At 40.8% G+C, this 17,767-nt stretch overlaps 1 protein-coding gene across 2 annotated transcripts in view; it reads right to left on the bottom strand.

Moving 5' to 3' along the window:
- The window catches only part of LOC148038590 (purine-uracil permease NCS1-like), a 53,094-nt gene extending 41,773 nt beyond the window's left edge, over positions 1 to 11,321 (bottom strand). The window contains exon 1 of one of the 2 annotated variants that reach the window (XM_087673754.1): positions 10,249 to 11,321. In XM_087673754.1, the coding sequence (XP_087529880.1) occupies positions 10,249 to 11,044 (796 nt within the window). In that variant the 5' untranslated portion in view covers positions 11,045 to 11,321. The remainder of the gene's footprint in view (positions 1 to 10,248) is intronic. The other variant, XM_087673746.1, reaches the window with a different exon arrangement.
- Between the last annotated feature and the right edge of the window lie 6,446 nt (positions 11,322 to 17,767).

Below are 17,767 nucleotides of genomic sequence, written 5' to 3'. Positions count from 1 at the left end.
AAGGTAATGCTTTGCAGTGGTGGAACATATTGTTGATGCAAGGATATGCACTTGCCACTTGGATCCATTTCAAACAGTTGTTTACAGCCTCATGGTTAACTAACACGTTTGAAGTAGATGTCATAATTGCATAGTATAAATTGGACGCGGCAAATTGTGCGGATTTAGAAGAGTACAATAAGAAATTTTGGGAAGCACTTTTGCCAATGAGTTCTTATAGGACAATGCCCCTGTCAAAACAAATTGAAAAGTACTATTGCCGTTTGCCCAAAGCCATTAGGGATTATAGTACCAAGACTAGGGTTACAAATATGGTACAGTTGATTGAAAATGCTGGTGTGGCAAATGCATTGTTGAAAGGAAAAGCTGACACCTTTAAAGGCACTGAAAAGAAGGATTCTCAATTTAAGTAAGATCCTGGCAAGAAGAAGAAGCAATTTCCAGAAAGTCCAACTTTACAAAGAAGTCTTTTTGAAAGAAAAGATTTCAACAACAACCTCAGACTTCTTTTAAACAGGGCAAAGGACAGAAAAGGCCACTTTTTGGCAAATCATTTGAAGAAATAAAGGCTTTAATGATGGCTGGTAAATGCTTTATATGTGAACAAAAAGACCATATTGCTTCTAAGTACCCACAGCAATCTTCTAAAGATGCGGAGGATAAAGATGCGCCAAGTAAAAAGAAGCCTAGCATTGGCTTAGTGCCTGATATGGTGGGAGATCAATCAATTGATGATGCTACAGAACTGTGCAGAGCTTGGGGAAAGATCAGAGATTCCACAATGCTTATTTTCTTTGATCCTGGAGCTCGTGCAAACTTTATCTCACCGGCATTGGCAGCTAAGTTGGATATACGTCCCGAGGAAATGGGACTAGTTGGACAAGTTGATTTGGAATGCCCAGGACGTACTGAACCTATCACCCCCATTCTTGGCAAATTCCGTATGCACATTCAGAGCTATGTGGATACAGAGGAGTTCCATATTATGCCTTTAGAGGGCTGTGATGTTTTGTTGGGTATTCCATGGTGCCACAAGAAGCATGCTATCTTGGATACTTACAATAGACCGATTACTCTTGTACATAGGGGCAAGACTCATGTGTTAGATGTGAAGCTTAAAGGAGAGTCTATCCCAGTTGTTTTTGCTTCTGCAATTACTTCTGTAATGAAAATTCATATTTCCGCGTACTTGGTTTTTACAAAGCAAGTTAATGAAGTTGACAGTAATGTGTCTGTACTAGATGAAAGTAGATGGGCTTTCTTGGATAAATTCAGTGATTGTTTCTCAGATTGGTTACCAAGAGAGTTACCCCCCGGGATGCTTGAAGATCATACCATAGATCTTATTCCAAGGACTAATTCACCCAATAGGCCACCGTACAGGGTCAGTGCTGAGTAGTAGAAAGAGATTATGACACAAGTTAATGAGCTTTTAGAGAAGGGACTAATTCAACCCAGTAGTTCTCTGTTTTATTCACCTGTGTTGCTATTTTAGAAAAAAAACGACTCTTGCCGAATGTGTATTGACTACAGAGCCTTGAATAAGAACACGATCAAGAATAGGTTTTTGATTCTCACGATAGATTACATTCTTGATTGATTACAAGGAGCGGGAATGTTTACTATGATAGATTTGAAAAGTGGGTACCATCAAATCAAAATCAGGCCACAGAATATCCATAGGACTGCTTTTAGAACAAATTTTGGTCTCTATGAATTTTTAGTCATGCCGTTTGGATTGACTAATGCTCGTGCTACGTTTAACAGCATAATCGATAGAATTTTCCTGCCTTATCGAAGTTTCGTTGGCACATTCTTTGATGATATGATCATATTTTTAAAGAATGAAGAGGAGTATAGAAAACACTTAGTTACAGTCTTTAATGAGCTTAAGCGTAACGATTGCTCATTAATGACAAGAAGAGTGAATTCTTTTTGAAAGAGATTCACTTCCTTAGGCACATCATTTCTAAAGATTGTGTGAAGAGAATCCTGCAAAGATAGAAACAATTGTCTCTTGGCCAAACTTGAAAACCGTTCATGATGTCCGCAGTTTCCTCGGCCTATACTCTTACTACAGAAGATTTCAAATTAACTTACAATCTTGGACAATGAACACCTTGTTGGCTCCAAAACGGGCATCCCTTTCAGTATTTCTTTAACTTAATTGAAGAAGAAGTTGACGTGCATTGGGATTCTCCTAATCCCTTTAGATATTCCAACTCCCCTTTCTATCCAAATGGCCAGCAAGTCTTCAATCTGATTTGCCCCTTAATTCGGACAATCAATTGGCCTTAACTTGCTTTGATGGAGATGGAAAATGCCCCAAATTCATTAATTTGCTGGTCCCTCCACTTGAATTTGACTGAAAACAGTTTCAACCTTATTGAATCCAAGTCTTGGAGCTTCCAATTCCTGGCATGCTTCCCAAGGCTGCTGCTAAACCGTAATTTTTGCTACAAATAAAGGTTTATAACAGAGAAATCTGAAATTTCTCAGCCTCTCTTCGGAGCAAGGTTGTAGAAAGGCTACGAGATGAGAGACAATGCTGAGGGGACAAAAAATTCAAACTTTCTTCATGAAGAATTGAAGAAAATCAATCATTTACTGCTACTGCCCTGTCTCAACAGCTTGTAGATGCAAAAAACTGAAGAAAATCAATCATTTACTACTACTGCCCTATCTCAATAGCCTGTAGATGCTATCACTTGCTGTTGATTAGTCTTATCCTACCCCTAGCTGCCTTAGAAGGTCCTCCAATGGCTATAGATCAAACCAACATCTCCTCTCTCTCTCTCTTGCACGCTGAATACACTAAAATGCCTCTCTCCAGCCTCCAAAGACGTTTTTCAATCTTGTATGGGCATTCTTTATAAGTGGCAACCTTCTTAAATGATTTTTTCAACATTACTCATAATTAAATATTAATTTACAGTCTTTAAGTATTAAAAAATCATCTAATAGTTATTTTGATACCTAGAAAAATAATCTGACTAGCCAATAATTAAATTGGCTAGGCAACTTTCATTCCCAAGAGTCTTTGCACCATCTTTGACTATCAGATTGGCGTTAAGTACCATTAAACACCACTTCTCTAGTGTCACCAACTAACACTTACGGCCAAATGAATAACCTAGGCCAACAATTGAAACCAGATACCACCAAGTATTTGTGCGGCATAACTTATAATAACTTTTGCCTTTGACATCCTATGATTTTCTGGAGTCCTGAGCTTGTAAATTTACTCTAACCCCAATTACACCTCACATGTGCAACATTTACTCGACCATGTGATTAAAAATTAATCCGCATGTTAAGTGAGATTTCAAAAATGCATATCCTCATGACAGGTTCACTAAATATAATTCATTGCTTTATCTTCTTCTTCTTCTATTGTGTTTTGAGTTTCTCTTCTTTCAATATTTGCCGTGCATATCCTATGTTTTTTCCACAAACCCTACTATCTCTTTGGTTTGCTTTCACAACAATCATTTCTTAACAACTGTACCATCTGGGTTGCAAGTCCCTATAGTCTAGTTCACGGCAATTGAGGGATTCCAAGGCTGACAGACCATCATTCATCATACATTGGGGGATGAGGCTTTGCCCCTTAGCCCTTCTCCACACGTGAGAAATCGAATAGCTATGTCCAGTAGAGTGCGCCGCCAACTCAACCCGTCATCTTTTCATCTTGTCCTGCTACTGTCACCCTGCCATGCAACCGCTTGATCCCCCTAACTCTATCAAAAATGGAGTAGCAATGGAAGCATGAACATATGTTGTAGAAACACAAGACAAAAGAGAAAGGAAAAGAAAGAACATTGAAGAACACAATATAGGTGAGAACTCAGATGTATCATTGGAAAATGGAATCCATACATCCAACATGAAACAGTCACATACAACAGTGAGTCACTGACTGCATAGGCACAGACACTAGCTCCTATCTCCACGGAGTCTCCACACGTATGATGGCAGATGAGTGACTAAGTAAGGAGAAGGAGCCTCAATATATAGGTTGAAAAAGGAGCATACACCATAAGATGGCACAAATAAAAAATGCCTAAATATCCTAAATAATATGCCCAGCCTTTGCATACACAAACTTACACATAAATTGGCATCTCTGCTAACACCCTCTCTCAGATCATGGGTGCTTGGATATAATACAATGATACAATGAGAATGAATCATAAACCATACAACATAGAACCACTAAGTAGAACCATGGATACCCAAGCAATGGGCAATCAAGCCACCACCAAGGTGCCTCAAAAAGAACTTAATGTCAATGTCAAGCGTATCGGCTCTTGAAAATAGAGAAAATCATAGCATATCTCTATGTCTATCCCAATGTCTCTCAGTAGCATACATGACGATCCTATCAAAAACGCCTCTGGAACATACGTGACCATGGATTTCTCACCTTTGGCCAACCACTGAAATGTCCCCTCATATGAGCTCATGACTAGGAACCAATCACATGCTCTGTCACACAACCCATCATAAACCTGGATGCCAATCATGCTCCACGATTTGAACCTGCCAGACTTCAATCGATGTGTCAATGACGTCTCGCACTGGATCCTGTGCATCTATATAACTATATAGATAAGGTGCAGTTGCTCCATCTCACCACCATCTCACACTCCCTCTAGCACTAAAGAATCGTGAGGGATGTATCACAAGTGAAGCAGCAATGAAAGCATAAACACATGCTATAATAAACTATCGAAACACAAGATAAAAAAGGGAAAGAAAGAACACTGAATAACACAATACAAATGAGAACTCAGATGTCTGCTCGAGAAATGAAATCCATATATCCAACACGAGACAATCGCATAAAACAGTGAGTCACTGGTTACATGGGCACCGACACTGGCTCCTCTCCCCAATAGAAGATCCTCCTATGATGATGAGTAACTGAGTGAGGAGGAGCCTGAATATATAGGACAAAAATATGTCATCAATATGATCAAGTCGACTAGCATTTAATGCTGGTTGGCCAACAATAAATGCTCAATAAGACCATAAAATGACACATTAAAATGCCTAAATATCCTAAATAATGTCCCCAGCCTCTACATGTAGACTCACACATGAGCTAACATATCTGCTAACAAGATGATGTCATCACCACCACTAGAAAGCAGTTGAGCAAGGGGCCATCAACCCCTTCCCGCGATCCGAAGAAGATGATCCTTTCCATACCTTGGACTTCTCCTTGGCTGAAGGATCAAAGTCTTAAGTCAAAGGCAGATGATGACTCATTGGAGGAGTCCACATCCCACTTTGTCTTTGTGAGAGTGCGCTGCGGAAGAGGAAATACAAACACGGAGGGAGAGAGAGAGAGAAAGCAGAAAATAAGGAAGAGAAATCTGCACTGACTGAAATGAATGCTGAATACACTGAAATGGACTGATCAGTCCCTGCACGCAGCCCACAGCGTCAGTGAGGGCACCAGATCAGGCTGATGATGATGGCAGCACCACCACGGGGGAGGAGTGTCGGAATCTGCAAGAAGACAAGTGATCAAGTGGGGAGGGGGGCTGCCTATAAATAGGCAAAGGACAAACCCTAACCCTAACCCTAAAATGGGCGCAAACCCTAAAAATGCCCTAAAATGGGCGCCCCACAACAGTGACCAAAAAGTGGCCGGGCAGCCAGTGGCTGCCCACTAAAAGAGGCCAAAAAGAAATACACAACCTAAGACAACCAATCGAGAGTGACTAGCCTCCCCCATCATAACACATGACAGACATGTCAGAGCTCCTAATGTCCTCGTCTGACTCAGACTGAGGCTCACAGGCAGGAGATGACAAGGCATGACAAACATGACTGCTAACACCCCCTCTCAGATCCTGGATGTGGCAGAAGGCCAAGGGAGAAACGGATCCTGGGGTGGCAAGAGGAATGCCAATGTCGATGAAGTTCGTCGATGTAGACTGCCGCTGAAGGAGCTCCTCACGATCCTGGGAATCCCCCTCTAAAACACTAGGGGCCAGGGAATCCATAGCCGCATCACCGAGATCGTCCCCCTCTGAAAGGGATGGGGGGTACGAGGGAACCACCGGAGGAGAAGGTGGGGGATGGGAAGGAACCTGTGGAATAGAAGGTGCACAAGCGGGAACGGGTGTAGCAATAGACTACCTCGGAGGACCTTGCATCAAAGAAGGGAAATGGAGCCTGTAAAGCCCGCTCTCTTGCCAACCTGTAGATAAGACAGCTCCTGTAAAAGAATCCTCAATAACAACGGCATGCTCAGTGAAGATCACTCGTGTGCCAAGCCTCGTAAGGCCATAAACTGAGAGGAGGGAATGACCCAAATCCGGAACATGTAGGGCCTGTGAAAAGGAGCTCGAAGGTCGGTCGATAAACAAAGGCAATGTGCCAACACCACTAATAGGCACCAATAAAATGTCACCAAAAGTGACTGAACCCTCTGATGGATGGAGATCCTGTAACAAATCACCTCGGGGAGTCATATGACTCGAAGCACCACTGTCCACTAACCAAGGCTGCGCAGAAAACACTACAGCCATGGAAGAAGAAGGATCCTCCTCCAAAGCATGGATATGAAGGAACACTGACTCATGGGTAACAGCTGGTGTAAAGGTAGAAGAAGGCTCCGATGTAGATCCATCCTTCGCTCCCGGATGAAGGTGAGGGTACTTCTTCCAACATTTCTCCTCGGGATGTGTCCCTTTCCCACAGTGTGGACACTTCGGGCTCTCTGAATCTGAGTCAGAGCTTGAAGAACTGTCCTTCTTCTTAGCCTTTGACTTCTTCTTCTTCTTCTTTTATCCTCCCGAACCTGCAACAAAGGCTCTAGTGGAGTCGGATCCACTAGCACTGACCTCTCTGAGTCGCTCGTCATGCTCCAAGACAAGCTGGGATAGCTCCTCCCATAGAAGCTTCTCACGGGTCCTCGATGTAAGAAGGCTGGTGTAGAAGACATCAAACCGAGGCGATGGCAGCTGAGTCAAAAGAATCATAGCCATGTCTTCAGAAGATATCGTCCAACCAAGAGATGCAAGCTCATCCCTCATATCCTGTAATCTGTTGATATGGTCCTTCATGGAAGGACTATCATCAATAGCGAGCATCCGCAACTTCTTTTCGAGAGATATCCGGTGGGCAAACGTCTTCTGTTGATAGAGAGACGCGAGCTTTCTCCACACGTCTGCTGCAGTCTTCAACCTGTGAACATGAACAAGGACAGAATCCTGCAAACTCAGAAAGAGGAAAGATCTGGCTCTAGAATTAAGCCGATCCCATAAGGCTGCACGATCCATAGATGTCCCATCTGCGGGATCCACCTGAGGCCGGGGAATAGGAACAGAAACAAGCTCCCGAAGGAGTCCAAGATACACTCCATCTTGCAGGACCATAGAGAAAAGTTAGAGCCATCCAACCGGTCCTCTTTGGGCAGCTGAGAAAGTACGAGTACCTGTACAGGGGGTACCAAAGGCTGCATCTTCGGCCCACTGGAAGGGACTTGCCAAGATACATGAATAGAAGGGGGACGGGAAAGAGGAATAGACTCCGGACAACGGTCCTCGTGATAGAAATCACGCCTCCATTCAGATGAGTGTCGAGACAAAAGCTCGTCATCTGAGTCATCAAAGCCCGTAAACTGATGAGAAGACATCTTCGATATCTGCAAACACCAAAACACAACAAGGGAAGGTTGCCGGTGCCGAAACACAAACACCAGAGGCTCCTGAGCTGGCCGCCTTGCACAAAACGCAAGGATGATGTCAAACGCAAGTGCTAACGATGCAATCACCACAGAAAAACGGCCTCCTGCCTCAAAACGCCAGTAAGGAAGATATCGCCCAGCTGTTGGGGAGGCCGCCTGGCTGAAAACGCAAGCAAGAAGAGGTTATTGATGACATGGCAGCCACTGGAGAAGACGCCAACAGCAAACGCAAATATTTGGAACCTCCTGGAAGGGCCGCCTTGACTGTTGGGGATGACGCCAGCAGCAAATGCAAGGATGTGACACCAAAACAGGCCGCCTTGATCAAGAAGATGGTACAGAAGGTGACGCCTCGGCTGTTGGAGACATCTTGACCAGCAAATGCAAGGTTGTGGGTTTTCTCCCGCATAGATCTCAGCTCCGTGTACTCTCCTTCGGCTCTAATACCATGTGAGAGTGCGCTGCGGAAGAGGAAATACAAACACGGAGGGAGAGAGAGAGAGAAAGCAGAAAATAAGGAAGAGAAATCTGCACTGACTGAAATGAATGCTGAATACACTGAAATGGACTGATCAGTCCCTGCACGCAGCCCACAGCGTCAGTGAGGGCACCAGATCAGGCTGATGATGATGGCAGTACCACCACGAGGGAGGAGTGTCGGAATCTGCAAGAAGACAAGTGATCAAGTGGAGAGGGGGGCTACCTATAAATAGGCAAAGGACAAACCCTAACCCTAACCCTAAAATGGGCGCAAACCCTAAAATGGGTGCAAACCCTAAAAATGCCCTAAAATGGGTGCCCCACAACAGTGACCAAAAAGTGGCCGGGCAGCCAGTGGCTGCCCACTAAAAGAGGCCAAAAAGAAATACACAACCTAAGACAGCCAATCGAGAGTGACTAGCCTCCCCCATCATAACACATGACAGACATGTCAGAGCTCCTAATGTCCTCGTCTGACTCAGACTGAGGCTCACAGGCAGGAGATGACAAGGCATGACAAACATGACTACTAACAGTCTTCTTCTTCTTCTTTTTCCTAAAAGCTGTTAACTCTTTGCAGTCCTTCCTAGAAGCCGCTAACTCTTTGCAATCCTTCCATAAATGCCTTTCTTTCCACAATGGTAACGTTGGGTCTTCAACTTCTGCTTCGAACCCCTCTCTGAAGCTACAAGAGCCTCACTAGAACTTGACGAAAGCCTCCCCTGTAATAGCAATGATACCTAATAGGAGTTGATGATGTCTACGCCCTCAAAGCATTCGCTACTCCATTGAACACCGGAGGGAGTTTGGAGAGTATGAGTCCAATAAGATGAGCCTCTGAAAGAGCAAATTGCATTTATCGAAGCTAGTCTTGAATCTAGGTCACACGAAGTAAAAAATATTGGATAGTATCTTTGACCTTGAACGTAATGGGCTTGAGTTATTCATAAAGAGTGATTGCCCTCGTGGTGGAAGTTGCCGCATACATCAACTGCAACTTCGTCCATACTTCAAAAGATGTCTTGTAGGAGGTAACCGCCGGTAGGACATCTTTGGAAATACACCAAAGCAAGGCCAAGTAAGCACCGCTTCCTCATGGTTGTCTTTATCAAAATCAACTAGAACAAGAGAAGGCCGCTGAGAGCGTTCAATAGCTCCGCAAACCACGTACCATAACCGCTTTTGTATAAACCAAGCCTTCATCATAGCACTCCATGTAAGATAATCAGGTCTATGTAACTTATCATCATTGGATGTGCACAGAGAAGCCATCTGTAGAGGATTTAGAAGAGAAATAGAGAAAAGAGGGTATTTGGAAAGGGAACACAACCAAAACACAAGCACAAACTGCATAAAAATGAGTAAGCACACAGTATTCACAGGCTGATCACACAAAATCAACTGCAGAAAACAGCAAACAGACAATGGCAGATGTCAAAAGATGCTGTCGCCCAGCAGTAGCAGGCATTAAATGCTGAAATCGCTGCAATAAATTACTCAGAAAATAAAAAATGATGACAACAAATGTAAAAACGCAGGCTGAGCAGAAATTTAATGCAGCAATAATGTCGCCTACAGGCTGAAAGGTGCCACCAGCTGTAAACGCAGCTTTCTGGGCAAAAACATGGACAGTTGGGGATGTAGGACAGGCAGAATGATGGACAGCAGTTGTCACCTGATCAGTGAGAGAGAGAATCAGTCCTGAAATCAGCAAATCACAGCAGAAATAGCATAGAACCTAAAATCTGATACCATGTCAGAAGTGGAGCAGCAATAGAAGCATGAACATATGCTGTAATAAACTGTGAGATGAGCTTGCAATGCTTTGAATGCACAAAGAAAAAGAAAGGCCCTGATATGAAAAGATCACCATAGACAATTACCTTGATTTTTATTTTCTACAGTTCATAGAACCTCATTGTAAACGTGCAACAGACATTAAGCAAGCCGAATCAAGACAGCATGTCTGAAGTAAAATCTGAAGCATGATATGGATTTAGATGCACAGACAAAATAACCATGATGCAGATGTAACGACCTGACCAAAGAAAACGGAACAATACCTGAAATGCTCAAAGAAAGGGATGCAAAAGAGGAGACGTTGGCTGTTAAGGCTGAGTTCCAAACGTACCAAAACTGTCCTTCTTTTGCTCCTCCTTTTCCAAACTGAGATGAAGCTGATAGCATCTCACCAAACCCTCCTGCCTTCACATAAGCCCATATAAGAAGCCCAGAGCACAGTAGTATAAGGACAGGAGCAGAGTAGGTCTGCAGATACCGAATGCCCTGAACTCCATGCCAGATGCAACCCAGCTGCAAGATCCAGAAAGCCAAGAAGCAGAGAAATTTAGGGAGGGATGTGCCAAGCCAAGCTATGTCATCAGCACTCAGATTTCCATTGCAGAGGGAGTTGAGGAAGACAAACACGGCCTGGCCGCCGACCCAGGTCTCGATGCCAAACCATCCACATGCGATGAGGCCACGGAGGCAGGTGGCGAAATGGGCACCGCGAGTGCCGAGTGAGGCCCTGGAGAGCACAGGGAATGGGATGCCATACCGGGTTCCGGGGTGACCCAGGAGGGAAGCACAGAGGAGCTGGATGGCGTTGGCAAGGGCGATGTTGAGGAGGCCCTGCCACCATGACATGCCGAGCTCGATGAGGGTGCCTGCCATGAAGTACATGGGGATGGAGGTGGCAACGCCGATCCAGAAGCTGGCGACGTCCCAGGCGGTATAGGATCGAAGGGAAGGGGGGACCGGCTGCAGGGCGCCTTTGAGGGCGGGATCAGTATTATCATGATGATGAGAAGTATTATCATTGATCATGAGCAGGTGCTGCTGCAGCTCATCGTGGCCCATCCTCTATCCCCCTCCTCCACCTCCTCCTCCTCTTCCTCGGCTCTTTCCCCTTCTTCTTCTTCTTCTTCTTCTTCTTCTTCTGATTACTACGTCGCAGCTGAAATAAGACGCCGGCACTACTATGGCTACAAGTCATGCTCTCTCTCTCTCTCTCTCTCTGTCTCTCTCTCTCTCTCTCAGTCAATCGGGACATCCAAGGGCATGTTCACGTTATAAGCTCTCTCTCTCTTTTTTTTTCCGTAAAAGAAAGCTCTCTCTCTCTCTCTCTCTCTCTCTCTCTCTCTCTCTCTCTGTGTCTGTGTCAGTGATTGAAGCGTATGTTCCCATCACAGCTTCTATTCACGTCGGCCCGTCCCCGTACACGAAAACCTTCCCTTCGGACGAGTCGTAAGTTTTGAAAATTTGACCCTTGCACATGCCACGTCATTGAAGTGTCGTACCCTAAAGTGCAAGAGTTTCTTTTTGAAATGAGAATGGTTTCCAAAGTCTTATTGATTAAAATCGCCCACGCATTTACTACAAAGGTTATGATTTCTTTAAGTTACCTTCTCCGTTATCAAAATCAAATTTTCCAAAATATCAAATTCCAAAATACCAATAATGTTAGTTTACTCCTTCAAATTTAGAATATTAATAGTGTAGTGTGAGTTTACTAAGTCTAATAAGTACTTAAAGGTTAATCCCCCCCTCTCTCTCTCTCTCTCGGTCAACTCACTTATCCTCTCTCTTTCTCTCTCTCCCCCTCAAAGGAAAAGCCATCGAGATACACACACACACATGCAATGCATGCACAAATGTTTGCAATAGCACATCCTATCATGGTCAGTAAACTCTCTCTCTCTCTCTCTCTCTCTCTCTCTCTCCCTCTCCCTCTCTCTCTCTCCTATTATACAATGGCCCTTAAAAGTATGGGGTATAGTACTGCAACACAACATCAAATATGTGGGTTATCATGTTAGATTAAACAAATAATTGTAGAGATTCTTTTATGCAAGATAATTATCTCGTATAAAAGATTATTTGATACAAAGTATATTCTCTTATAAATTTTGGGGTTGTATAATGCCCTAGCTTGTTTGAGCAGTTTCTAAGCGAAGGGATTGCAATGACAAAGGTAAATAAAATATATTTTAAAATGTATACGTTATTTTATAGTCAAGTTAATTTATTTATAACTGAACAATAGCCAAGTAAGGGGTATTTAAGCTACAATTAAAATCTTAGTTAGCTTTAAGAAGTAAATATAAATAATGTTATTTTAATAAAATATTAATTTTATAAAAAATCAAATAATGCAAATTTTATATATATGTAATTTAAAACTATAGTCATTGTTAAGTAGGAAAAAGAGAATAAGAGGAAACAAGACTTATATAGGAAAGGGATTTTAGAAGCTCTATTTTTATAAATTTATTCTTTATATAGACCAATTTAGGATGGGATGAACTTTAGTACCTCTATTTGTTTAAGTAGACGTGCATGATTTACTACATTTGGGAGAAAGCTCTATCTGCTTTAGAATGATGAAGATATAAATGTTATATGATACATTAGATCATATAATCGCAAATAAGATAAGATATTACAACTTAATTCATATAGTTTTGTTGAGTAGAGTTGTGAAGAAAATATTTAAATGTTTTATTTAAATCTTGCTAAATTTACATGTAAACTTAACATTAGGTTAGTACACAATGTATAGCTAACCTCATACAAACTAGCAAGTAACAAGCATGGATCTTAAAAACACAAAAAATCTTGAAATGACAAGGGGTGGACTTTAACGAAAATAAGGAGTTATCTTGTAGTCCAACTTAGCTTGCACCAATCCACCATCTAATGATATGTAAAAGTCTTATTTTGGAAGTTCTGGTAGAACTACATAGAACTAAAGTGGCTAAAAGATTGCATGTAAACAACCTTGAAGCAATAGAATCAAAATCTACTTCTCTAGTTGAGGAGATTAATGAGACAATGTGTGCTCCACACATTCAAGTTGGTAGTAAAGGAAGGTCATCTCATTCAATGGGGCCATCAATCCATTCCTTGGCGAATGGAGGTGGTCCAAGATTCTCTTATGCAAGTCAGAGCTCATGATAAGAAGGATTAAGAGTAGCTTGTGAAAAGCAAAATAACATGGTACTGAAACTAAAGTGGACAAAAGATCTTGTAGCATGAAATATTCGTTTTAGTATCGTCCAAAACCCAATATTTCAAGATGCTTTAATGTTCATGACTAAATCAAGATTCACTTTGCCAAATTAAAACAAATACTTAGATAGAATCAAAACAAACACCAAGCATTTGAAATTTTTGCGTATCCTTATGGATGCATGTTCAAATTGGATATGACTGAAAAATTAACTAATGCAAGCCATTGACTAATGTGGTCACTATACATCCATGTGGCACAATTTTTCTAGAAGCCACAGATGCATCTCTTCAAGAAAACGTTGTTCACTTCATAGAAAATATCCATAAGTGGTCCACTCCAATTGTGGGGGGTTTGAAGAATGTCATTTCCATCATGTCAAATAAGGCTTCAAGTACATGTAAATATATCATGGCCAATTATCTCGAGATTACTTGGGCTCCTTGTGCAAATCACACTCTTAACTTATTATTAAAATATGTGAAAAAGTTGCCATTCATTCAATGCGAGTTGTTGGATGCTAATTGGGCTCCTTGTGCAACTCACACTCTTAACTTATTATTAAAATATGTGAAAAAGTTGCCATTCATTCAATGTGAGTTGTTGGATGCTAATCATGTAGTGAAGCCATTGAAAGTAGATTCTAGCATTATTCCCTTGCCAAGAACCCTACATATGCTAAAGGGGGGAGAAAATGTGTCAAATATATTCAAAGCAATACATTTTAGCAAAAAGTCAAAAAGAGTACTTGCTTTGTGAAGCCATTTGTACTCTTTTTTTTTAATGCGAGAATAATATTGATATGTGAAAATATTTACATAAGCCAAACTGGTGATAGAACCAATTGTTGTGAACATTTAGTACTTTTTCAAAAACTTAAAGTAGGCCCTAAAAATAGGCTTATTTTTCCCAAGCCCCTTGAAGGCTCCAAGTCCCAGGCTTTGGAATAAGCTTTCCAAAACTGGCAAGTGTTCCCTGATGTGTGTACTATGTAAAAGGCATGTTGAACATTTGTTCTAGGAGTGTCTAGAAGTGAGAAGTTTATAGCAAGATCAATTTCAAATCAGCTCTTTTTGGTGACTATGGAGATCTCAACGAATCCATAGAAAAGTTGTGGGATATTCTGAGGGCAATAGTAATTCGAAATATATGGATTTAGAAACATGAAGTTTTTTATAACCCTTCTAGTAGAAGAAGCCATTTGTACTCTTGTTGTGCATGGTTGACAAAAAAGACTTTGGCACGGGAATACAAATTCATTGGCACTTCCATGAGCACTTAAAAACAAACAATATTTTACCTCTTTCACATGGCATGAGAAGACAAGCATTATACGAATCATGAAGGCACATTGGTTGCACATACATACTCCATTACATAATACAAAAGTTGTCCTAAATTCAAAGTTCCAAGTCTTTGAACAATAACAAACAAATAGATTATGACATATTTCAGGAAAATGTGTAATTGATTGTTGCCAAGGGACCTAGGTAAGGAGGCATACTTGGAAGTGGATAGAGTTAGGTTACATGATTCCCAAGCTTCAATATAGCTACATTGATTATAGTCAAAGATGAGTACTATGATGGACCTTTGAATACATTGGAAGTACTGGATTGTGGTTTGGTTTAGCTTCCTTAGGAGGCATGCAAGTTGATGCTTTTGACTCTCCTTTGGGAGCATAATTACTATTTTTTTAGAATCCATGTTACCTATTTGAGCAATGATGTGGGTTGTTATTGTTTTGTTTCCCTATTTGGTTGATTGACACCTTCTTTGTTTGAGTGGCAAAGGCCATAGGTGGTGTTAGCATCTCTATATAAGTGATACATTTGATAAGTTAATTTAATTTTGACATCTAATTAACATGCTATACCAGAGCATGATATTGGCTAACCAATCCAATATTTTGGTTGTTGATTCTAACCCATCTTTAAGCTTTGCCACATGCCTCCCCAACTCCTATTGCAATAGTATACTACTAGGACCATTGTTGAAATTTTCCTTGGTTGTATCTCTAGCTGAGTCTGCCTTTTTTCCTTGCATTTTATTCATTAATAATGGTCATCTCTAACATAGTCGCACCCAATTCCATCTTCACATGTTGAGAATCTTTGTTATCTTCAAGTGAGATTTCTATAAGCATGCTTTTGTTTGATGTATGGGTGGCTTGACTAGTAATCCTTACATGGCTCTCTTTTTTTTATGTATGTGGTGGCTTAACTAGTAGTCCTTACATGGCTCACTTTTTGCTACACAAAATTATCTCGACCCACTTTCATTTTGTGAGTCATTGTATTCAAAGGCAAGGATAGTGCCTACCTGCTTATGGCAATTATGGACTAGTAAATCCTATTGTAAATGAGCAACAAGTCTTCATACAACTTTTTTCAAGAAAGCTAATGTAGTGGCATTAACATACGACCATCTCTTGGGATCCCCAACATATCTTGCATCCACCACTCCTTTGAACATAGTTTTAGCCTAGCTTTTATGAAAAATTTTCAACTTGACCTCACGATTGCTGGAATTGATAGGTTGAGAGACCTTTTCCCTTTCTCTTCCCGTTGTTATTTGATTTCTTGGTAATCTTTTTTTTATAAAGACATTTCTACAAAACAAAGGAAAAACCAAGCGAAACAAATTATCATCCAAGATAACCAAGTTTGATAATAAAATAAAGCATTGAGAGAGAGAGAGAGAGAGAGAGAGAGAGAGAGAGAGAGAGAGAGAGAGAGAGAGAGAGAGAGAGAGAGAGAGAGAGAGAGAGAGAGAGAGAGAGAGAGAGAGAGAGAGAGAGAGAGAGAGAGAGAGAGAGAGAGAGAGGGGGGGGGGGGGAGGGAGGGAGTTTGTGTGTGTGTGTGTGTGGGGGGGGGGGGGGGAGCACATGCATGACACACATGTGCATGCATGGTACAAGAAATCTAAGAAAAACTACATTTAAGCTTAAGCAAGCATTCTCTACGTGTCTAAATCCATATTGCAATGGCAAGATAAGGAATTTATTCATCTCTTATTCAATAGAGTGAAATGAAATAGTTAGAAGTTTAGAGATTCCAGAGATTTAATTTTTGAAAGTTGTAAGCAAAAGATGTTTTGACAAGGTTGATCTAAGACTCTACCATTTATGCATGAGAATTTATGTGTGTCTTAATCTAGAGCTCGAACATGTAATACTATTAGTATAGTCCTACATCCTTGCAATTAATATGTGGACTATAGCTTTCTTTCACCCTTGATGGCTCTTAAGTTGGGGTATGTATTATTGTCAAAATCATAATCAATAAAGCTGACAAACTATTACATTTTACATATTAACTAAAGTGCTAACATATTGAGGTAACTCACTTTTGATAGAAAGATGTTGACCTTATCTTCAAGCAATAAGGATGGGAATTTGACTCACCTCATGAGATGAAAGAGATTCCATCTTCTATGAGCAAAATCATTTCATATTTCATATGCTCATGAAAATTTTCAAGAGGGAGACAAAGTAGGAAAAAATAGTGGTAGAAATAATTCTACTTTGGCCATTTTCTCTTAGTAGACCTCTATTTGGATCTAAGAATAAAACTTTTTTGTGCTACAACTAATCATCAAGAGGTTTTAAGCTTATGTAAAATATGATAACATTTAAATTCCTTACCTTACTGGCTAGAGTAGTCAACATTAATATGTATGTAGGACTAAAGGTGTACAACCTCCTTAAATCACTTGGAATACTAGTTTTGCTAATTGGACCTAAAATACTTTGACATTTTCGTCTCCTTTTCAACAAAGTACATTGGATCAACATTAAAATCAACATTTTGTAAGATGGGTGGACAATTAAATTGCTCCCATACACATTGAAAGAAAAATACTTAATGTCTTGGCACTTAACTTTTATAGCATTTCTTGTTTTTCCAAAAAAAGAAGTGATTTAATTTTGTTCATGTATTTTGAAGCTCTATAAGAAATTGATTTGTATCCTAGCCATTGGAGCTTTGATTTTGCATTTATTCTTGCATTTGGTCAAAGAATTCCTTCTTTGTAGGCCTTTAAATTGACTCTACTTCTACCTTATCAAATACATTTGTGAATTCATTATTTTATTGGCTCCTTTATACTAGTGTCCTCTCTCTCAATACTTTCTACTTTATTGTACATATCTCCTTACTAAAATAATCACTCCCTCTCCCTCTTCTACTTGCCCTCACCCCCTCCCCCTCCCCTCCCCTTCCCTCCCCCTTGCCCCTTGCCCCCATCTTCCCTCTCCTCTTCCCCCACATAGAGCCTTGTTGTCGTCCTCATGTTTTGATTGATGTATAAGTGCCCAATTAAAGTCTCTATCAAACCTATTCATATAATTCCTCTTTTAGGTTATTAACATTACTAAGCATTTAGCTAGGCATACTAGTATAAACCTTGCCCTTCCATTATAACTATTTAGTTGTTAGGAGGGGTATACCATTTTTCCTTCAAAATAAAATAATAAAAAATAAAGAACTTGAAAAAAAAATAAACATGGGGTTTTCTATACCTCCTAATTTCCAAAAGTCATAATGGTAGGAACCATAATTGATTGCTTT

The sequence above is a fragment of the Lygodium microphyllum genome, chromosome 3, assembly GCF_053477565.2.
Source record: "Lygodium microphyllum isolate KBCC chromosome 3, Lygodium_microphyllum_v1.1.10, whole genome shotgun sequence".
Taxonomy (NCBI): Eukaryota; Viridiplantae; Streptophyta; class Polypodiopsida; order Schizaeales; family Lygodiaceae; genus Lygodium; species Lygodium microphyllum.
This window is presented reverse-complemented; position numbering and strand designations above follow the sequence as displayed.